The sequence below is a fragment of the Vanacampus margaritifer genome, chromosome 2 (genome assembly GCF_051991255.1).
Source record: "Vanacampus margaritifer isolate UIUO_Vmar chromosome 2, RoL_Vmar_1.0, whole genome shotgun sequence".
Lineage (NCBI taxonomy): Eukaryota > Metazoa > Chordata > Actinopteri > Syngnathiformes > Syngnathidae > Vanacampus > Vanacampus margaritifer.
The window spans coordinates 53,566,536-53,590,685 of record NC_135433.1 but is presented as its reverse complement, the minus strand read 5'-3'; the positions used below and the strand labels follow the sequence as shown (position 1 = coordinate 53,590,685).

Here is a 24,150-nt window from a genome sequence, read left to right as displayed (position 1 = left end):
TGTTAATTCCCGGTACACTGTAGATACTGGCAAAAACTTGAGCATCCCTGACATGCATGACAGTCACCTCTCAAAGATATTTATTATTCCTACAATGGATAATAGCATAATGTGATGCTGTGAGTGAGCTACTTCTGCCTGCTTCTTCATTGACTAACAAGCAACCAAAGGCAAGAAAAAACCCAAATCGGAAATACATTTTTTTAACTGCACCTTCATACGTAATATTTCATAACACAGATATGATGTGTGATGTTTTTTGACGATTGATGTTAGAAAATGGTTCATGGTGAGTACCCGCTTTAATATGAAAATTAAGCAAAAAAATCATCACAAAAACCGTTACAGCTGCATGTTAATGTACAAAAATGAACACTGTCTAGACTGCACTGTATTTTAATCTCACCAGGTCAACAACTTCCCATTACTGAAGCTACCGTTTGCCAATTTCACTGTTGGCACACTTTGGAGTAAAACATTCATTAAAATGTATTTAGTAATTTGGTGTGAGTAGGTCAGTCTTGCAGACGTACCGGGAACATCTTTAGGACTAAACAACAGTTTCATGTTTGTTAACCCCCCCCCCCCCCCCAAAAAAAAAAAAAAAAAAAATATATATATATATATATATATAAAAATTTCAATTAACCTAACATGCACACTTTTGGTACGTACCTTTCACTTCATGAGACATGCCCTTCAGTGTTTACATTTCGATTCACACACTACAATCCTAAATCAAAGATAATAAGCATTTCATAGTTGATTAATTTCTGTGAAAAAAGAAAATCAACTGTATATTTTCCAAACAACTTATAAGTTGGACATGTCCACTAAATCAACCTTTCTCTCAGAGATTCTTATGCCTGTCTGCTCCCCACCCATCTTTCCATTCATGTTTTCCATGCCATTCATTGTGCTACCAAGCTAAGCTAACAGGCCCACCTAACCCACCCTCTGTAAGCTTCTCCTCCACACAGTTATCAGTGTGTTTGGATGGATTGACGTCAGGGCTGACGCACGGCAGCTTTGGATGTCCGGCGCAATCAAAGGCCTGGATGCCAGGCCTTGAACAGAGGTATTATTGGCAAGCAGAGGGAGAGATACACAAAAAGAATAGGATGAGAGGGGAGGGGAGGAGGAATGGACAGTTTTGAATGAACCTCAGAATATTATGTTTTCTCTATGAGAACTACCTAGCACAATGAACTCCCACTATTCATGAGGGTTAGTGACCTACGCAAAAAGAAGAAGATGAAGAAGAAGAAGAAAATTCTATTTTTTTACTTTGGAAACTGTCCTCAGCTATTTATACTCTTTCTGAAATGCCCTATGATGCCACAAGATGGTGCCTGACCTCTGGCTAACAGTAAAGTATAGGCTACTTTTTGGTGTCAAGGAAGTATGTGGTAGTGATCCAATTCGACTGCGCCAAGATCTTTGTACGGTGGTTTCTGAAGAAGCAAACAAGCGCCTTCATCACATGTATGTTTTTGCTTTGATGACACCATCCATCCATCCTCCCAACTGCTGATCCTCACAAGGGTCACAGGCGTGCTAGGACCTATCCCAGCCAATCGCAGGGCACACACTAACAAACAATCACACACACTAACAATCCCACCTAGGAACAATTTAGAGCAGGGGTGCTCAAGTTGGGTCCTCGAGAGCCCCTATCCAGCCTGTTTTCCATGTTTCTCTCCACTAACACACCTAATTCATAATCAGGATCGTTATCAGGCTTCTGCAAAGCTTGCTGATTAGATTCAGCTGTGCTGCAGGAGGGAAACTGTCATGCTTGTCTTGTTTAGTCCCTGTCATGTTTAGCCTCTGTTTTCCTTGTGTGTTCCCCTTGTCGTGTCATTTCCTGTTTTATTGTGAAAAGTCTGAGTCCTCTCGTTTCTGGTCACTTGCCCTTCCTCGTGTGGTGTCTGTGTCAACCCTGATTGTGTCCACCTTTCCCCATTACCCTCATGTGTCATCCAATCAGTGCCCTCAGCCAGGTGTGTCTTGTCATGTCATTAGTGTTGGTGTATTTAGTCGGTTGTCTCCCCCCTGTCTGTGTCGGTTCATTTTTGCTGTTGCAACTGTCGTAAGTCTTTCGCCACGTCACGCTGACCTCTTCGCCTGATCAGGATCCATGTCATGTTGTTAGTCTCGCCTTAGTTGTTTTGTCATGTTTAGCTTCATGTATTGTTAGTTCAGTTTATTTTGTATTTTGAAGTTAGGTTTTTTTTGATTAGATATTAAAACGTCTTTTTGGACTACACCTCTGCCTCCTTGCCCTGCCTTCCCGCATCTGGGTCCTAAAGCCCCCACCTTACTGACAGAAACATGGAAAACAGGCTGGATAGGGGCTCTCGAGGACCCAACTTGAGCACCCCTGATTTAGAGTCTTCAATTAACCTACCATGCATGTTTTTCTGAATGTGTGAGGAAACCCACACAGGCACACGGGGAGAACATTCAAGCTCCACCCAGGAAGGTCATGCCCAGATTCGATCTCACAACCTCTGCACAAGGAGGCGGACGTGCTAGCCAGTCAAACATCATGCCACCCGCTCTGATGATTAACAAGTGGAATCAAATTATGCATGTTTATCATAGAGTGTTAACATGAGTTTGAAATTCTATTAAAGGGGTTGAGGATGGTAGTTGAGATTAACTTTGAAGTTTTAAACAATTAATATGACAATTTTAAATGTTTTGAGGGATATAGATTGACTTGAAAACACTGCTCAAGACGCACTTCTTTTTTTTTTTCTTCAAGACGCACTTCTTCAATCATTTTTAAATGCCTATCTGAACTAATTGTGCATATGCTATGTTGTGTAACCACCTCCGACCAAATGAATGCATTTTGCTGTGCATTAATTAATAGTATTATTATTACTATTATTATTTACAAATTGTTGATGATGCAGCATATTCTATGCGACTTTAATGAAGTGTGAAAGAAGGTACAGTATTATGTTCAATAGTTTTGTTCTGCAATATGAATGTTTTTTATGACAAATCTGATGCAGTTGGGTTCCCTCTGGTGGCCAATATGTAAAATACAATATTGCCTCGAAAAATGGATGGATGGATGTCGCCAACACAGTAAATCAGGGGTGGCCAAGTTCAGTCCTGGAGAGTCACTATCCAGCCTGTTTTAGCACAAAAGAACAAAAATAGTGCCTCCATATCAATGGGCATCAGGAACCCAATTAATTAACCGCTGAGATTCTAGTGTTCCCCATGCCCATCCATGTATCATAAGCAAGTGGTGCAGCTCTTTTAGGATTAAACATGCATTGGTTTATACATTCTAACTATGGACCGTTTCTGCAAGATAATAATAAATATATTAAGGAAAAGAAGGAACAATGTGGAAATGATGACAGAAATTAACCTGGTCCACTCATGTTGTACCTATATCATTCACATCACAGCTGTTACAGGCAGGGGCATGAGTACGTTTTATTGACATGATGAGGGGCATAGCCCCACGAGATGCAGAATGTGAGCGCAAAATTTCACAACAAACAGCTAAAAAAATGTTTTTTTAAAAAATGCTGAACAATGGATGATGAACAAAAACATAACACTGTGTAAAAAAAATGAAGAAAAGCTGATACACAATTTTTAATTATATTATTTTAGTTTTAATATTAGGTTGTTTTTTTGTGTTTCTTAACACATTGTTTTTGTTGGGCGTAAGATTAAAAGGCCACAATGCTTGTGGAGTAAAAAATAAAATAAAAAGGTCAAAACAAAAAATGAATTATTTTACTAACAACAGATTAATAAACATCCATTTTATGGTTTATCCTGCAGTTCTGCAGCAATAATCATTACCACTAATTGAATAATGTCTGGAGTAGGCCTATTATATCATGTGGTGATAACCTAACCAAGAGAAAGGGTGTGAAAAGCAATTATTTGGTGAAGGGGCAAGGCTATATTATACTCTATTGCAATTTTGAATTAGTGAACGCTTACAATACCTTGTGTCAGCAATGCTTTTTAAGATGGAGTTATCTTCACTCCAAAAAAATCTAATAAATAAAATGCCAGAAATAATGGCGCTGCATATCTTAATCACTTGAACTTTTTTTCATATAATTTGGTAGGCAAGTCCAATGCAGGATTCTCATTCATTTCACTGTAAATACGTTTTACCAAGTCGAATCAAGGTGATTACATTAAGTAAAGATAGAGGAACATTAAAGCATGCATTTCCTAAAACATAAGGTGGACTTTCACTTTAACAAATAAAAAAAATGGTGGGCCGTGGCCCGTTATGATTATACAACACATATTCGCGTTTGTTTTGAAAAGCGCCGGATGGCGTTTGGAGCGCCGCTTCTTCCGCCTCTTGCAGACAGGCATTTATTTCGAGAAGCGCCTGACCGCGTTCGGAACGCGGCTTTTACGAGAGATATCTTATGGTGGTGGCCCCTCGTGCCTATGTGGGCTTTTTACGCTTACTGGCGGAATAATCATCGCGCACTGATGGCTCAAGGTAGAAACGGCAACGTAACCGCTGGTCGGCCATCTTAGGACAGGGGACTGCTCTGCTTAGCTGTGCTGTAGTCTGAGGTAAATTAGATGATTTACTCACATAAAAAAAACTCGCTGAATTCTGACGAATTTATTAAAACGGATTGGTTTATTACAAACGTTATTGAGTGTCTAATATGATTCAGCCCGGATGTTGAAAGAACAGATGTTCTTTTTGAAAGCTCAACATATTTGTTTATCTTTCATTTGTGCCTGGCTACTCAAGGCTTTGCTCACATAATCAATATTTTCGATTATCATTAGGTTTTCCTGAGACCAATAACGTTTTTCGACCACCTAATCTTTTGTCGAAGTGACATTTTTGTGGATGTGGATGTGGTTGTGTTTATTTGCTTGTTATGTTTAAGGTAAATCCAGGGGTGTCCAAACTTGTTTTTGTTTTGTTTTGTTTAGGGCCGCATACTTAACTCATTCACTCCCAGCCATTTTCACTGAAGCAATCCCCTTTATTGGATTTTGACTGATTTTGCAAGATCCACAGGATATTTTATTGCTATAAAAACATGGAACCTACCAAAAGAAAGATTAGAGTCTCTTCTTTCATCAGGAAAAAATATATTTCTGTCTGTTTCCGTTTTGCAGCGTTTAGCATTAAAATATAGCTAAATTATATAATTATTCACAAATCTGTTAAGAACTGTGGGGAAATCAGCTTGTTTGCAACATGGCCCTGGTTGATCTCTTATACGTCACGATACAAAAATTTCAAAATTGATATCCATATTCAATTCCATTTTTGATACTGCGGAAATAAAAAAAGAAAAATACTTTAAAAATTAAAAATACTTTAAAAATGCAGAGAAAAATATTTGTTATTAACAAAACCGCAAACAAATAATAAATTCAATACAATTTTTAATAATCAAAAAATTAAAAAATAAGACGCGTGCAAATAAATTATAAATAACACAAATTAAAGAATACATCATACTTTTGGTTGTCTGAGATAAAAACACACATAGGAAACACCAATCAGAAAATATACGAGGGGGTTAACTATACAAGTAATCAGAACTGTATTTTGAGGCAGTAAACTACACAAGGGAACTCTACCATGTATCGATACTATCGATACCGTGACAAAGTGATATTGTATCCGGATACGACATGATAGTATCGATCCTTTTCAAAGTATCTATACTTTTGACAACCCTACTCTGCTGCCACCTGCTGGCCGTTTTTGTAATTACTACCATTGCTTCACCCGTTCCCTGAAGTTCAGTGGCTGCATCAAAGCCTTCTGTATGCTCTGGCATAAAAAAAAAGTATAAATACATCTTTGGGACACTTAAAACATTTCAAATAGAACGCATTTATACGTTTTTGGGAAAAAATGGAAGGATGCAAGGACCACTTTAAAATTATTATATTATTAACATAAACTATTTTATTATTAGTAGTGGCAACTATTTTTTTAGCCCCCTCTCTTCTAACTGCCCACCTGCACGTTTTTGTTGTTGTTGTTGTTGCCTCGTAGACAGCACCAAATGCCATTTTTAGTATATGTGGCGGGCCACTGAAAAATATATGGTGGGCCCCAAATGACCCCTGGGCCATAGTTTGGATAGACCTGACAGATTAATTACAAAGTAGACGCTGCAATTTTACAGTGGCGGGTGAGGCTGAGTTACTCTTTCGTTTCAACATAACTTAAGTTGCACATCATTTGCGTTTCGTTTGTTAAAAACATTTCTTTTTACATTTAGATTCTTTATGCTGGCTTTGTGTTTACAGAAATACCACTTCATGTGAATATGCCTGATTTTTGTGCCGCCTATGGCTGCGCCAATGAACGTAGCCTCCAAACGAGAAGCCGTGGGATCACCTTTCACAAGTAAGATGTGATATTATGACAGTATTATGACTAAAATTAGAATGCTCGTTCTATAGAATACAAGTTATGTTACACATGAACAGTGTGGCTTTGAGATATTGTAAGACTGGCTTTTTAGAAATGTCTACCGCCTCATCATTTTGTTTAGATTTTTTTACCATTATTATCAAATTCTAATTGTTTATGTAAGCTAAATATAAATATATAGGCCTACTGTATTTTTTTGTCCTTACCCTTAAAGGAAAGAAAAGTGGAACATGTTGACAATAATGTATCTGAATACTTTTTTGTCTAATTTTTAAGGTTTCCTAAAAGCAGAGAGCGCAGAAGGCAGTGGGAACTTACCCTAAGAAGGGAGGGTTTCATCGCTAATGATAGGTCACTGCTGTGCAGTGAACACTTTGTAGGAGAAGATTTTGACAGGACAGGGCAGACTGTCCGGCTTAAAGCTGGTGCTCTGCCTCAAATCTTCAACTTCCCCGCTCATCTTCAAAAGGTATGTGCTTCATTGGCCACAAGAAATCAAGCTGTTAAAGATGGATAAATACATATTTAGATATGTAATTTAATGTCATACTTTCTGCAAGTTTAGGAATACGTAATGTCTTGTGTACCACAGAACATCTGAATAATTAACTGCTTAACTTCAGCCGGTAGCAACAAGAAAAGAAACTGCTACTAGAAGAGCAGAAGAAATCCTGCCCATGGGCCTTCAGAATGAGCCTCCCCCTGATTATGTGAGTATTTGAGTATTTGCAGGCATGTGGAATGTCACGAACAAAAGTGCCATATCGCTTCTAACTGTTTATCTCAGTGGTGCCCAGAAAGGATGGTGTTAAGAAGAGCCCAATTTTTTTTAGGTGCTTTCTGTGTAAAGGACTGAAAACCAGTGGTTATTCACTTGCTGTATGTCACTCATACACCGATGAATAAACATGTGCAAACTACACCCAGGGGTAGTGAAACTGTACAATCAAGAGACACATATTCTCTATTATAGATTTAGAGAATGTTAAATTGGTCTTAGCATTTATAGGTGAACATTAGGGGTGTAACAAAAAAAGATTTGAACCGGAAATCCGGTTTTGATTTGAATGATGCGAGTGCGCCGGCACACGGACTAATGAATCGGTCTAGAAATAGCTTGAACTGGCCCATGGCCCGGTCAAATGTTATAAATTGATTTTATGTTGCTGGCACAATTTTACAAGGTGCTCGCTCCCCGTTCGCCACGTCGCCAATGACGAGGAGGAGGAAAAAAACACAATTTTCATACAGTAATCCCACAATCCTCGATGCGGCCAGTGACTCACGTGATTGGTTACAGTTCATTCACAACATCGCTCCAACCCAACGACGCATCGCTTATATCTGCCGGCGCGGCATGCTACTGCTAGCGAGTATTAGCAAACAATCCGTTCTGTCGCGACAGTAGGAGGTATGAAAACGGGAATATTGTGTCGGTTTCTGCTCCAAAACGTAACTATATTGCCCCCGTGTCGCATAAAACAACTTTGAATTACCCCCTGGGCTCGCTCGTAAGTCGCGGGGGGAAACAAAAGATGACAGGACGTCCAGGATGCCAACCTTTGTCAGCTCTTAATGGCTTGGCAGCGTCCCCTGGCTTTGACACTAAAGTGTGTAAAAGAAGGATAATCAGAGGCTTTCACAAGCGGTAAATCAGCCAGGATTGCGGAGGGATGACGAGTACGAAGATAGAACATCAACATATACCCGTTAAATTTTATTTTCTTGTGTCGTTGAGTACACGTAGTTCCCCATATAAACTCAGTACTGGTATACGTAACATAATTGTCATTGATTGTCATATTAATGATATAGTTGCGACTGCAATTGGAATGCAGTAATAATGACAAAACGTTATTGTTATTATATGTATTATAATAAAATTGCATTAGGAAAATATAGGGGTAACTGCCTGTATACAGACACAAAAATAAATAAATAAAAATGTCATTGTACCACCATTTGGACCAGCATCATAATACAATAACATAGTGGAGCTGAATGTTCTTAAAATGAGGTGGAGGATTTATTCCTAAAATAAACAAGTATGTATTACTGTAGGCCACTGCAACAAACATTAACACTGTGCTTGAATGTAGGAAATTAAAGTGTCATGTGTGATGATTACATTCGAATGTATTGAAAAATCCATCCATCCATTTTCTGAACCGCGAGTCCTCACAAGGGTCGCGGGAGTCGCTGGAGCCTATCCCAGCTGGCTTCGGGCAGTAGGCGGGGTACACCCTGAACTGGTTACCAGCCAATCGCAGGGCACACAGAGACAAACAACCATCCACACTCACAATCACACCTATGGACAACTTGGAGAGTTCAATTAACCTGACATGCATGTCTTTGGAATGTGGGAGGAAACCGAAGTACCCGGAGAAAACCCACGCAAGCACAGGGAGAACATGCCAACTCCACCCAGGAAGGCCGAAGCCCGGACTCGATCTCACGTCCTCTGCACTGGGAGGCGGACGTGCTAACCAGTCTTCCACCGTGCCGCCCGTATTGAAAAATATTAAGTAAAAATCATACTCAAATAAATGTTAAAAAAACAATATTGCCGAAACATTAAAGAACCTTAAAATAAGGCGGGCATTGGCACAGATACATGGTATCGGTACTCGCCCATCAATAGTGTTGCATTTTATTAGTCAGATGCATGATAAAATAGCATTTTAAAAGACTGCTACTTCCTAATTTGGTCTGTGACATGTCGGAGCGTTAAATATGCAAAAATGTTGATCGCTGATTTCCAAAATAAAAGCAGATGTTTGCAAATGTGCAAATTATGAGATTTAGATCATTTTAAATTAAACAAGATATTCAAACGATTAATGGAGTATCAAAATAATTATAAATGAATTTAGCAGTTGACTAGTAATCAAGCAATCGTTGCACCGAATCGCATCGTAATCCTACTGAATCGAACCGAACCGGATTGTTCCATTTTAAAATCGAACCGTCCTTGTATCGAATCGCACCGCATGTTATCGAGATGCATATCGTCGTCTTGATTGGAGAGATTTACACCCCTAGTGAACATGAATTGTTAACAAGTTATTGTTATTAACTCTATTATTATATTCCTATAATTGTTCCATAGCAACATGCAGCCACTGCAGAGAGGCAACAGAGCCGGAAGAGGATAGCCACTGACCACTTATACGCGTTACCTTCTTGCCCCAAGGCTCTAAAGGCCAAACTTGATGCAGCCATGAAAACAGTGCGGAAACTGCAGCGCCAGAAATGCAATGCCTTTATGAGGGAAAGGAGGGCCAAGAAAAACATGCATGCTCTTCTAGAGCAGCTAGAAGACAAACGTCTGATCAATGAAGATCTGACAGACAAGCTTGAATGCTACTCGGGTAAAATCAGCAATTCATTGAATATTATTTGTTTGATCCCCTCATTTCTATTCAAAAGAGACATAAAAAAAGAACACTTTTTCAAATTAAATTTCAGATCTCCCAATTCAGCTCCTGTCGAAGCAGGCTGTAGAGTACACCAAGGACCAGCGTGAATTTGCCCTCACGCTCCATCTGCATGGTCCAAAGGCATATACCTGAGAGAGACTCTGAAGATTCACCAGTTCATTCATTGTAAATGTATTGTTTCTCTCTAATTTGAACTACATCAACAACTTAAGTTATAGTATCATTTATGGCTCGACTTACTTATTTAACTGCTTATAGATGTGTTTAGTATGTCCAGTGTCCACAGCAGGGTGCTTGGGTCAGTAGTTCATTTGATGAATGATTAAATGGCTAATAATTTTTACCAAGATGGCTGAGCTCTCTTGACGCCAAATCTGGCCTCATCTAAATGATTCTGGACATCCTGAATAGACAGGCCCATGAAGATGAGGCCAAGTATGGTTGTTTCACTCTGATGCTTGATGCAATGGCTGCAAAAAAAGCATGTTCAGTATGATGCACAGACACACACACAAACAAACACACGTGTGGATTTGTGGACACGGGGAATCGCTTAAATCAAACTGATTAAATAATCAATGATAATCAAACTAGCTTCTTGTTTTTCATGGTGGTTGGTCTCGAAGCAGTGTTTCCCACACCATAATAATACTTGGGCAGGCCACCCAAGTAAATTGGCCACCACCCAAGAAATTTTCTAGAAAATGTTATAAAACGTGTCACGACCAGATATACCGCATGTAACTAGTAAAGTGTAATTAGTTCACCGTCACTCACTTGTGGATCATGAGGTTAGAGGAGACTCAAGTAACAGGACTGTCCTTCTTGTTCCAGTCCACTGACAATCTGCTAGATTGGCCGTGGCAGTGAAGGGCTTGGCATGCTCTCTATTGTGTGGTAACCTCTCCCATTTCATTGGCTGGTAGCATAGTTGGCGTCATACCGACCAAGAAAAATGAAATTTGTTTGAGAATTTGGGAGAGTCCCCTCTCCCCACCTCAGAGTCCCCAGGGTCTGGGGACTCTGAGGTGGGCTCCCCTATCTCTGGGGTTGAAGTCGCCGAGGTGGTTGGAAAGCTTCTCGGTGGCAGGGCCTCGGGAGTGGATGAGATCTGCCCGGAGTTCCTAAAGGCTCTGGATGTTGTGGAGCTGTCGTGGTTGACACGTCTCTGCAGCATCGCGTGGACATCAGGGACAGTGCCTCTGGATTGGCAGACCGGGGTGGTGGTTCCCCTTTTTAAGAAGGGGGACCGGAGGGTGTGTTCCAACTTTAGAGGGATCACACTCCTCAGCCTCCCAGGTAAGGTCTATTCAGGGGTGCTGGAGAGGATGGTCCGTCGGGAGGTCGAAACTCGGATTCAGGAGGAGCAGTGTGGTTTTCGTCCCGGCCGTGGAACAGTGGACCAGATCTACACCCTCAGCAGGGTCCTCGAGGGTGCGTGGGAGTTCGCCCAACCAGTCCACATGTGCTTTGTAGACTTGGAGAAGGCGTTTGACCGTGTCCCTCGAGGAGTCCTGTGGGGGGTGCTTCGGGAGTATGGGGTACCGAGCCCCCTGATACGGGCTATTCGGTCCCTGTACGACCGATGTCAGAGTTTGGTCCGCATTGCCGGCAGTAAGTCGAATTTGTTTCCTGTGAGGGTTGAACTCCGCCAAGGTTGCCCTTTGTCACCGATTCTGTTCATAACTTTTATGGAGAGAATTTCTAGGCGTAGCCGAAGCGTTGAGGGGGTCCGGTTTGGTAGCCTCAACATTGCATCTCTGCTTTTTGCAAATGATGTGGTGCTGTTGGCTTCTTCAAGCTGTGATCTCCAGCTCTCACTGGAGCGGTTCGCAGCTGAGTGTGAAGCGGTTGGGATGAGGATAAGCACCTCCAAATCCGAGACCATGGTCCTCAGTCGGAAAAGGGTGGAGTGCCCTCTCCGGGTCGGGGATGAGATCCTGCCCCAAGTGGAGGAGTTCAAGTATCTTGGGGTCTTGTTCACGAGTGAGGGTAGGTTAGAGCGGGAGATCGACAGGCGGATCGGTGCAGTGTCTGCAGTGATGCGGACGCTGTATCGGTCCGTTGTAGTGAAGAAGGAGTTTAGCCCAAAGGCAAAGCTCTCGATTTACCGGTCGATCTACGTTCCTGCCCTCACCTATGGTCACGAGCTGTGGGTCGTGACCGAAAAAACAAAATCCCGGACAAAAGTGGCCGAAATGAGTTTCCTCCGCAGGGTAGCCGGGCTCTCCCTTAGAGATAGGGTGAGAAGCTCGGTCATCCGGGAGGCACTCAGCGTCGAGCCGCTACTCCTCCACGTTGAGAGGAACCAGTTGAGGTGGCTCGGGCATCTGGTTCGGATGCCTCCTGGACGCCTCCCTGGGGAGGTGTTCCGGGCATGTCCTACCGGCGGGAGGCCCCGGGGATGACCCAGGACACGCTGGAGAGATTATGTCTCTCGGCTGTCCTGGGAACGCCTTGGGTCCCGTCGGAGGAGCTGGCTGAAGTGGCTGGGGAGAGGGAAGTCTGGGCTTCCCTGCTAAAGCTGCTGCCCCCGCGACCCGACCCCGGATAAGTGGAAGAAGACGGACGGACGGACGGAATTTGGGAGAGTTGAACAATCTACAGCTATTTGAAAGTCTGTGCTCTATGGATTGTAATGTTATGAATGCTCGAGAAGCCCTGTCCCAGGATGGCCACCCTGTGACGAAGTTACTTCTCAATAGCTCACAAGCTGCACGAGCCATCTAGTGTTCTTACAGATATCTATGCTCCACACCCGGCGTTTATTTTGAAAAGCGACAGCTGGTGATAGGCGGGTAAAAAACGCGCTCCAAATGCTGTCTGGCGTTTAAAAGCGGCTCTCTAGACGGCTACGGCACTTTTCAAAAATAAAGGCGGATATGTGTTGTATGATCATATCGGTCCACCATAAACCATATGCACTGACTCAAGGTTAGTGTAAAGGTGAAGCATCAAATACTCTAAATACTAGTAAATTAGAAATGCATTTCAAATTTGTTAACCCAGACAAACTATAAAAATAAGTATGTTTCCCAAGACCTTTGGGATAATATTTTGGTGGTAGTGTGATGGTCTGGGGCTGCTTTTCATCTTCAGGGCCTGGATGACTTGCTGTGATTGACCAAGCCATGAATTCTGCTCATTGCCAGAAAATCCTTAGGGAGAATGTTCGGCCATCAGTTTGTGACCCCAAGCTGAAGCACACTTGGGTTCGTTCTGCAGCAGGACAACGGTTGTAAACACACCAGCAAGTCAAGTTCTAAATAGTTAAAAAGAATAACATTTTAAAAACTGACTATTTGGGAGTGTTTACTTTGGTTATCTTTGTCTGATACAGTAATTACATTTGGTTGATGACCTTAAACTTTAAAGTGGGGAAATTATTCTGGGAAAAAAAAAAAGAAGTTGAGAAGGCTGCCCCCACACCAAATTTCTTGGAAGCTTGATTACCAGAAGACAATACATACATAAATACAAATGTAAGCAGAGCTGCATTAAGTATTGTTAGATGCTTAAATTGTTTGGTAAGATTGTTGACATGAAGTGAATGTGTGTGTAAGCGGGGTGGATTCTGGGGATGTGATGAAGTGTTGATTCAACATATATACAATCCATGTGTCTCTCAATCCTGAATGGCCATACTTTTGTTTTTCTATGTTTCTGCCAAATTTGAAGTAAATTGGTTGGCTTGGGCACATTTTTTTTGACGTGACACTGACCGCCATGCCTCATATTTTTCACTGCTTCCAATGCTAATTTAAGGAATTTTGTCAAAAACAAATAACTCCTAACTCTGACATATTTGTTCCTTATGATGCATATTAACAATAGGCATCTATTATAAACATGATGCACAAAAATAATTGCTATTATTTTGCATTTTCTTCTGTATTGTACTACATTCATATGACTAATTTACATATGCACATTACTTTACTGAAAGGAGACTTTCTGATTATTTTCAGTTGAAATTTCCAATTTAATACTCATTTTAGTTTTAAAATTATGATGGTTTCATGTTCTGATGAGATTTACTTATTGCTTCGCATAGTGACTGGAATTAATAAGGATAAGCGGTTTGGATGATGGATGGATGGATGGATGACAAACAACAATTGTATGGGTAATGGGTCATTCCAGAATTGGAGGACATTTTACGTCCCACTCATCAAATTTGAAAAGAATCCACATACAAATTACTAAAATGTGCAGTTTCTGAGTAAATTTACTTGTCCTGACACCAAAGCTTAAAAAAAAAACTAAGAAAAAATAATGCTTGAAAATAGTTTTTAAAATGCCAAATAAGTCTGGAGTACACCCTAAAATGCCTTTTTTGTTGTTGTACTATTTGTTTCCGTTGCTGTCCCTTGTAACTGGGAACATTTGTTTTAATAAACATAATATTTATATCGTTATTCATGGAACGTGTGTCCTACAACATGCACACAACCCTGTTACCAAGAAAGCTGTGAATCAGATGATACGCTGGACTTGACATTGTCAAAGTTTTCCAAAGAACAGGTATGTACTCTCTTCTATTTTTCATATTTTTATAAAATAGTTATCCTTTATTGAATGTCTCACTCTGCCTCATGTAACCATGTTATGATCAGAATAAGAATTATTGTTATTATTATTTTCTTATAAGTTTCTCTTGGTCAGCATTAACAGCTTCTACTCCTGAGAGAAGGCTATTCGTCCAAATTTGCAACCCGTTTCCTGCAGCCATGTTGCTGCAATTTAGTGACGGGGTGGCCTGTGATTTAAAAAATAAGAATAATAAAAAATAAATTGTACCATTGATCTGAAAGCTGGTAATTTATTACCAAGCTATTTTTTGATGAACATGTAACAGAAAATCAGAACAGACGGATTATTTTTCATTTGTCCTCCAATTCTGGAATGACCCATATGTTATTGGTGTTTGTGTTGACAAGCTTTCAAATGATAGCAGTCTTTTGAAAAAAGGATAAAATTGATAGAAGTTTGAAACTCGGATTCGATAAGAAAAAAAAGAAGTCACACCAGTAAAATCTCGATTCCCATTGACTTTGCTTAAGTCGTTAGCCAGAAATGAGTGCACTTTCACTGCTTTTAAAAAGTCATAACTTTCTTAATATTAGTTACAGGAAACCGTTACTTATATAACTGGAACAGTCTTTAAAAGACCACTCTTGACAATGCTAGTTTCGTATTATGACATGTTACGCAGAAACCTACCCAATATTGTGTAGTTGGCTATTATTAAAATATAGTACATTGTAATGGAGATCATCAGTCGATAGGAGGCGCAAAACAAAAAAAAAGCGCGATTCGGCTGCTTCTTTCAGCACGAAGAAGGCTAACCAAACACAACCTCAAGCTAACTGTAACAACGAGTTGCCACCGATTTGCGTTACTTGCCAATATCAGAAAGTGAAACATAAGCCCGAGGTAATCGGTTAACGTTACCGCTGCAAGCGGGCCATGCAGCTCCCCAGAAGGTAATGAGCCGGAAAGCCTCGAGGTCTCGGCTCAGCGGTGCCCACAAACTGCAGCCACACCGGAATGACTGGCAGCCCAGGTTGGTGCTCTGTTTTCGGGGACGACTGATGAAAATAAGACGCTGTGTGTTTTAGGGCCTGTGCTCAGCTTCTTCATGAAGTAGTCACCGCATGGAAAGGGACTTGTCTCCCCCCCCCCTCCCCCCAACTCATTAAATTAAACACCTATACGTGGCCGAGTATTGGCCTTGTAAAACATTACGTGGTCACAAGCCCGTCACTTGTCTAGTTTTAGGCGGTGTGCGAGCCTCCCATGCAGGATTGACTTGGTGATATGACGCTAACGTTAGCATGGGATTGCCTTCAAACATTCATTTGAAATGTGATCAACACCTGCGAATTGATGCCAGTTGTGCTTGGACATCTGATCGTAAAGCGCGCGCTAACAAATTCTGACAGAAATGCCTTTGTTTGATGCCGGCGCCCAGCTTCTGCGGTGTGTGTTGATTTGCATTCTACGTGTCTATGGAATTCTCATAAGCATATACTGTATACGTACTTGAGTTTACAATAGATTGCTTCTTCTGTTTTAGTTTAGTTTTTGTTTTTTGACAAAGACAGATAACCCTGGCCAGTGGGCCTTAAAATAATCAACCGTGGATTCAACGAGGTTAAATTGGGAGGCCGTAGATTGACATCACTCTCGCGAAAATTTGCAGTTACCCATTTGTCCCCTCAGAATGCATCTGCTTTCGTTTCATCCATTCCAGTTTTTAGGTTAATATTTAATTTGTAGCCACGATGATAATAATGTCTGGTTGATGAGCACGAGGTGTCCACACTGCATTGAACTATGACCATGTGGGAGCAGCAGACATGAGGGAGTTCACCACACATTCTCACCGTGTAAATATGCTAGCGCTTATGTTGGGACAAGTGCCATTTTTAACGGTATTAAATTCTTCTCAATTTACACTTATTGTATTTACACCTTAAATGCACAAAAGTTTTTGTGCATATTTGGCAAGAAGTTCATCAAAAAGTCTGTATTCTGACCAATCGAAATCAGTTTATTTTTGGTACATGTTTTTAGAGCATTGCTACTAAGTTGGCTACAGTAAATATTTTAACATTCTAATTAACTAAAAGTATACACTAATATGCTTATGCAGCACCTTTTACATTCAGAATGTTGCTTCAATCACTGTTTAACCTTTGTTTTTTTCCCAATCCCTCCAATATTTTGCGCATATTTGGCAGGAAGTTCATCAAAAAGTCTGTATTCTGACCAATCAAAATCTGTTTATTTTTGGTGCATGTTTTTAGAGCTGTCAAAATTAATCGGTTAATCCATAAGTAATCGATTATCAAATTAATCGACAATCGCTTTTGTAATACATTTGAATGCAAAATTTAAATGAATCCGATTAATCGATTGAATAATCGATAGATTCATTTTTTCTAAAATTATTCGATAGTGACAGCACTACATGTTTTATAACACACTATGGCAGGGGTGGGCAATTCATTTTCCAAAGGGGCCATGTGAGAAGCAGAAAAGTTAACAGCCACGCAGTTGTGTTTTTGTGCATATTTCTCTTATGTTAAGGTTTCACTTCTGTCGTTATAATAATAATGTAATAGCGTTAACATATTATCGGTTGTTGCTATTGGGAATAAATAGGGGCAGGGGTGTTAGAAAAAAAATAGTTTAAGCAATATATTGCGATAATACAGCACAAAATTCTCGTATCGATTCATATGCAGCCGAATCGATTTTTAAAGATCAATTTTTTCTGGAAATATTCAACAAAATGTCTTACTTAGGGTTAGGTTTCACACTTTAAGCATGGAAGGATGTTATATTAATGGAACATTAAGCCTTAATATTTTATTTCAATGCTGTTCAAACATGAAACAGATTCCAACCTGTTTGTTAAATACAGTGGCTCACAGTTATAAGCCTGAAGTACATTTTCATATAAATCTTACAGTGTACATGTACAAGTTTACTGATTAGTATTTTGTAAATTTTAGTTTAAAAAAATCGACTGACTTATCGATTCGTATCAAGATGAATCAGTATCGAATCGAATCGTGACCTATGAATCGTGATACAGATCGAATCGCAAGGTACTAGGCAATTCACACACCTAATAACAAGTCTACAAGCCCCTTTTCAAATGTCAGGTATTTGTGGTATACAAAATGAGCCTAAGATAAATCATTTCAAAAATGTTCCCACCATTTAATTTAAACTCTATAACCTGTAAAACTCAATTGAGTAAAACTAAGATCGAGAGGGGAAGTAAAAATAAACAATATATTGTGGTTGCACAAGTGTTGCACACCCTTTCGTAAGTAGGGTTGGGACTGTGTTCAGAATTAACCAATTACATTCCAAAGTTCCAAACACTTTTTAAATGGAAGGCAGCACACACCTGCCATTATTTAAAGTGCCGTTGATTAACCCAAAATAAAGTCTAGCTCAGGGTTCACCAATTCCAGTCCTCGAGGTCCGGAGTCCTGCAGGTTTTGGATGTTTCCACCCACTAGCACACCTAATTCATATAATCAGCTCATCAGCATGCCTGATAATGATCCTGATCATTAGTATCAGGTGTGTTGGTAGGCGGAAACATTTAAAACCTGCAGGACTCTGGACCTCGAGGACCGGAATTGGTGTACCCTGGTCTAGCTGCTCTATAGGCACAAGCCATCGTCAGCAGTGAGCTTGCACAGCATCAGAGGCAGCTCATTGCTTAAAGGTTATCAATTAGGAGAAGAAAAAGTATAAAATAATTTCCAAATCATTGTGTCTGTGCTGTGAACCACAGAGAAGCCAGTCATCATCAAGTAGAGAAAATATGGCAGAGCAGTGACACAAAGATTTGGACGTCCTGCCAAAATCCGCTATGTTCTGAATGTCAGTTGACCAAACCGAGAAAACAGGTAGCAGGCTATTTCACGGGTCCCGAACATGCAAAAATTTTGTTTTCTTAATGGCTAGTGTCTTCAGTCGAAAGTTAAATACGTGTGTGTGTATATAAATAAATAAATAAATAAATAAATATATATATATATATATATATATATATATATATATATATATATATATATATATATATATATATATATATATATATATATATATATATATATATATATATATATATATATATATATTCTCATTTTCCCAATTGAATTAGAACAAAAATCTTATTTTAAAAAATCTCGATATTTTGAGCCAAAACAAAATTTAAAAAATGCACATCTCACCAAATCCTGGTGAGAATGTTGAGTTTGTTGGATAGACGTGAAGTCGACCAGATCCAACCAAAGAAGAGTCTGTCTTCTCGTCTCTAGAACTTTTGCTGAGGTAGAGGGCAGTCTGAATTAGACCCCGGAGGCTACCCATCGATGTCCCTGAGGTTCACTGATAGATTTTCAGCTATCCTACTTCTGACACCAAATTGTTGTGGAATTTTCAGTCGTTAGGCGAGATGAATGAAAAGGTCTGGAAAACAAATTGTCTTTTGGGTTTCTTTATACTTGAAGCTTCAAATAAACGTAACACAAGTCTTACAGAGCAGTCTACAAGAAGTGATCTGTGAGAGTGTGTGCAGTAAATTATCATGAGAAGATTCTTGATGCAGCCTGGTTAGGTTTTGGGAGGAGAAAGGGGAGGGTCAGCTAGACAAGTAAGCAAGCAGTCTGTTCCATTGTTAAAGAAAAAACAGGTGTCCACAATACAGTTACAATACACAATACAACTCATGTTAATGCGTGCTAAATAATTATTTTCCATAATAATATCCAATCAGCGAAGAGTGGACGTGACGTCATATAAGCGGGACTTATGTGTGGAAGAGTAGTAAAAATATAATATTCATATGTAAGTTCGTGAGTAACCAGTGGCGGTGGATGAATACGGAGTAAATTCAACATGGCTACTCAAAAGAGAGAAAGTAGTGAATGACTTGCATCATCGCAGTAAAATATTTGACGATTCGTGTGATGATACACTTCCGGCGCTGAAGAGTGACATTGCTCACGAATAATACGTTACGGCAAAAAACCGAATTTGATTTGCCTGGCTGTTTCAAGCCGGGCCAAGTCGCGGTCAATGGCAGCTTTTCCAGACCCACTTTGTGTCTTTCAAGAAAGTGTCTGGCTGTGTATTGCCAGGCTAGCTCTATCCTTTCCGACACGTGAAATGCTCAATTTGCACACATTGCAAGTTGCCTCTTCCCACATCAAAATATTTCCATACTGCAGACATTACCATTGTTACGTGACAGTAGCTTGGTTTGTTGTGTGCATGTTTTAATGAATTTACCTCAAAATAGCATTTAACACTCACCCTCAACAATTGTGTGTGTGTGTGTGTTTTTTTTTTTTTCAGTCTTCTGCTATTCAAGACCATAAAAAGGAAACAGCTTTCAAATGTTATGACTGAAATTTGAGTGCGGTAGTTGTATGCTAGTCTAAAAAAAAACGCAACAACATACAAGAAATGATTGTTTTTTTGTTTATGTGAACTCATTTCTGTTATCATGGCCCTCTAAAAAAAATGTTTTTACGTGGCAGTGTTATTCAGAGCATTGACCTAAATGTGTTATTTGATTATGTACTGGTACTGGTGCATTTTATGTGTTCATGGCAAGCAACTGTTATGTTCTTAAAGAAAAGCGGAGCTTCTGATTTTGTTTAGTTTTTTACATTTGGATAGATCTTAAATGCATCAAACTAAATATCTATAATATGCCTATTTTGTGTTTCCTATTCTTCAGAGTTGACAGTGTGTCATTCATCGAGGACGGAGTGAGGTCCAGAGAGCTCGGCTCAGCGGCGTTTTCCGACACATTGCCCTCCAACTTGGCTGAGCAGCCAGTGGTGCCCAGCGATGCCTATGCTGCTGCAGATGCACTTCATGAAGAGGGTGAGGCCTTCATGCTCAAACCTACTAATTCTTAAGATAAAACACTTTGACTTATTAGGAAGGAATACAACATCTTAGTTAGAGATGTGCCTTTGAGAAAAGTGAAACTGCACTTAAGCATGTTTTACATCCCGCAGGTGGATATGAAGCTGGCCAAGGTGTCTGTGATACTACTTTTGGTTGGAAGTCGTTGGGGCAAGAGTTGAGGCCAAATGAGGTGACGGTGGATTTAAACTCTTTTCAGCATGGAAACCGTGCTTTAGCTTCAAAGGACATGAGGAAATCGCAGGGTGAGGAAATTTGATGGTATCTTTAACTCATTTGCTCCCAAAAACGTAGAAAAATGTTCTATTTTAAATATTGCCATGGTCCCAAAAACATATTTATCAGTTTTTTAAAAATGTTTTTTTACGAAGGCTTTGATGCAGCCTCTGACCTGAATAGGTTGCTTAAAGCAATGGTAGTTATTACAAAAACGACCAGCAGGTGGCAGCAGATTATAAGAGATCAACCAGGGCCATGTTGCAACAAGCTCTTTTCCCCAGTGTTTTCAACAGGTATTGTGAATAATGATGAAACTTAGCTAATGCTAATTGCTGCAAAACGGAAACAGATACATACTTTTTTTTTCCCTGTTGAAAGAAGAGGGACACATTTTTTTTTGGGTTGGTTCCATGTTTTTATACCACTATAAAACACAATATTCTATAGGCCTTGCAAAATCAGTCAAAATCCAGTAAAACAGCCGGAAGCAATTCAGTGAAAATGGCTGGGAGTGAATGAGATAACAAAACAGCGGAACAGTGTCTTGTATTTCACCGACTGCAGTCTTAATCGTGTTTAATGTCAATGTGTTATTGTAGATAGAGGGATGGCTCACTCAGATGAGTCTCGGTTGGCCAACCTCCTGCGCAGAGTCTCAAGGGAGGATGATCGTGATCGAAGGTTGTCCACCCTCAAGCAGTTGAAGGAATTCATCAGTCACAGCGAGAACAAAGTGGTCAGTAGTAAAGTCACCCTTGGCTTAAAAAAAGAAACAAAGAATCAAGTCAGACATGTTAACTTGGTAAATGTGGATTTATATCTTTTTCTACAGAACTTGGTCAAACAGTTGGACACCATCCTCAACACCTTGAATGATATTTTGAATGAGAGGTAAGACAAACTTTGACCCTGTGACAATCATCTAAAAGGTAAAACAAAGAATTTAGAATCCCGCTCCTAACATACAGGCTTCTGTGTGTTGTTGATGGTTACAGTAGTAAGCTGCTCTGGGAGTTGCGTCAGGATGCGGCAGCCTGCTTGGGTCTGCTCTGCACTGTGCTCAGCTACGAGGCGGAGCGTATCTTCAAGTGGCTCTTCCTCAAGTTTACTTCGAGCAGTCGCGACGAGGTCAAGCTGTTGTACCTGATAGCAACACAGCGTGCTTTGGAGGCTGCCGGAGAGAGAAAGACCTTCACTCAAGTCATGCAGGTAACCACATGTACATATCACAATTGCTCTCAACAGGAACTTAGTTCTCTCTTTGTGTTGTGGAGACAAGTCTTTGCTGAAAATTGTGGCACCCTGATGTGATTCAGCCATTGATTACCAAATACCTCAATCAATCAATCAATCAATTTATTTATTGTCCATCTGCATTCACTGTAGTTCTGTAAAGTGTTCATAGTTATCTAGCTAATATTAACTGTGCTATTTTGTGCGTTATAGCTGGTGATGAGCAATCTGCAGTCCATCTTGGAGAACATAGACACTCCAGAGCTACTTTGCCAAAGTGTGAAGTGTATTCTTCATGTGGCTCGCTGCTACCCGCATGTCTTCAGCACCAATTTCAGGGTGAGAGTTGATGTTGTTGTATATGGCTATAGGCTGTACGCAATACATTCATACTCATAACTCATAACGTGCAAAAGCATGAACAATATACTAACATTGTGACTCTTGCCTCCACCTTTGCATCCTTGGGTGGTGGTTGTTATACTCAATAACAGGACACCGTGGACATCTTGGTGGGCTGGCACATTGACCACACTCAGAAGCACTCACTCACTCAGCAGGTGTCAGGTTAGTGACAATTCTCTTTTTCAAGGCAGCTCTTTTCATGTGCTGAAAGAACATATAGTACCTGTACTCAATCGACTTTCATACACATGCTATGTGTATACGGTAGTACTAAACAATGAAATGAATGCATATCAACATCGCAGTGTACTGTAGGCTGCAATTTGGTGGGGGGTTCACATGTTTCTGTTTCATGAAATATGAAAAGTTGAAGTGATAAATCAACAGGCTTATTTGCGTTATTGTTTTAATCTGACCTATGGCTTACTGATTTATGTTTACGCCACACTTGTTTGGTAACATTTTGTTAAGTTGATTTAGCAAATGCTTAGAAGACTGCAAGTCGGTGTTTACTAAGTTAACAACTCTAAATTAAATGACATAAAAACTATGTTTCATATTCATTCCTGGTTCATTTGCCTTTAATTTAGTATGAACCTAACCTGTGAGACCAAAATTTCTGTATAGTAATTAGGATATTGTTTGTTGTAATACAGATTCATTTCTTGTTTGTTTAAAACACACATTAGAAGAGGACCTTGAAAACCCCCCAATGCAATTAAATCTTTCATAACCATTCATGCTTAGTACACAGTGGTACCATTACATGAGTGTAATTAATTCCATAACCAAACTGGTAATGCAATTTACTCTTATTTCAAATGTATATGACCCATTGAAATGACATCATTCTGATGAAACCTAATAAAGAAAATTATGTTGTTTTTGATGCAGAAAAAAAACACCACCACATTAGTACATGTAAGAAAACATAATAAAGCCTAATAGAGAATGTAATGAAATAAAATAGTTTTCTTAAGGTATGTTTACTGTTTGTTGAGACAAGCTGGATGTCTCAACACCACCAGTTGTGCTCCACATGGCCTTTAATGGGCCTAGTGAGTTCCGTCAGGAACATGGATGGTTATTGTTCTATGTCTGGAGTTTAGGCTATGGCTGCTCTCTAGTGCTCTCATTTTGCGTAGTTGACTGTTTGTGTCGTTGAATTAAACGTTTGTAAGCCCATCGGCAAATGTTGCTCTTCTCCCCTCACTTCGCTTGTAACTCAAGTTTTCAAACAAGCAAACCAAGTGACGGCACCTAACACAAACAACTCTTAAATTGGGGCATTCATAGGCCAAGGTGCCACAGTATTTGGATTACCAGTACACATAAAATGTGACATCAAGTTTATGAGTATAATAATATGCAATAATGTAGTTTGGTTGCCTTTTTTCCCCATTTAAAGCCTGGCTTCAGAGTCTGGAGCAATTCTGGGTGGCTGATTTGACTTTTTCCACCACTCTGCTGGGGCAGTTCTTGGAGGACATGGAAGCCTATGCAGAGGTGAACGTGCATGCATCTGTTTGTGCTTGTGTGTGTGTTATTTATTAGTTTGTAATCAAGCAAGCAGACTGACTTAGTTTTGCTTCTAGGATTTGAGCCATGTTGTGTCAGGTGAGGTGTTGGATGAAGACATCCCACCTCCTGCAGTGTCTCTACCAAAGCTGGCAGCTCTTTTGAGGGTCTTCAGTACAGTAGTTCGCAGCATCGGAGAGCTTTTCAGCCCCATCAGAGGACCACCCATCACTGAAATCTATGTCACTGATGTGAGAGCAACACACATGAAAACATGTTTAGGCTGGCTTGTGTTGATGTAATAAAATATGCGTTGAATTATTGATTTAGCCTGCCAATTCACATATAATTCAAATAGGGAAGATAAAAAGGAGATTGTATCACATGTTGGGGAATTCTTCACATACATTATGTAGATATCCAGAACTAGAC

The 24,150-nt window shown here is 40.0% G+C and overlaps 1 protein-coding gene across 4 annotated transcripts in view; it reads left to right on the top strand.

Moving 5' to 3' along the window:
* Positions 1–6,746: 6,746 nt before the first annotated feature.
* The window catches only part of smg1 (SMG1 nonsense mediated mRNA decay associated PI3K related kinase), a 57,992-nt gene continuing 40,588 nt past the window's right edge, over positions 6,747–24,150 (top strand). Inside the window, exons 1-11 of one of the 4 annotated variants that reach the window (XM_077556168.1) lie at positions 6,747–6,896; positions 7,051–7,137; positions 20,150–20,298; positions 20,436–20,588; positions 21,162–21,298; positions 21,395–21,453; positions 21,558–21,771; positions 22,009–22,134; positions 22,290–22,362; positions 23,609–23,706; positions 23,796–23,969. In XM_077556168.1, coding sequence (XP_077412294.1) covers positions 7,118–7,137; positions 20,150–20,298; positions 20,436–20,588; positions 21,162–21,298; positions 21,395–21,453; positions 21,558–21,771; positions 22,009–22,134; positions 22,290–22,362; positions 23,609–23,706; positions 23,796–23,969 — 1,203 coding nt within the window. In that variant the 5' untranslated portion in view covers positions 6,747–6,896; positions 7,051–7,117. Of the gene's footprint in view, positions 6,897–7,019; positions 7,138–15,218; positions 15,437–20,149; positions 20,299–20,435; positions 20,589–21,161; positions 21,454–21,557; positions 21,772–22,008; positions 22,135–22,289; positions 22,363–23,608; positions 23,707–23,795; positions 23,970–24,150 lie in introns of those variants that run through there. The other 3 variants (XM_077556169.1, XM_077556167.1, XM_077556166.1) reach the window with 3 other exon arrangements.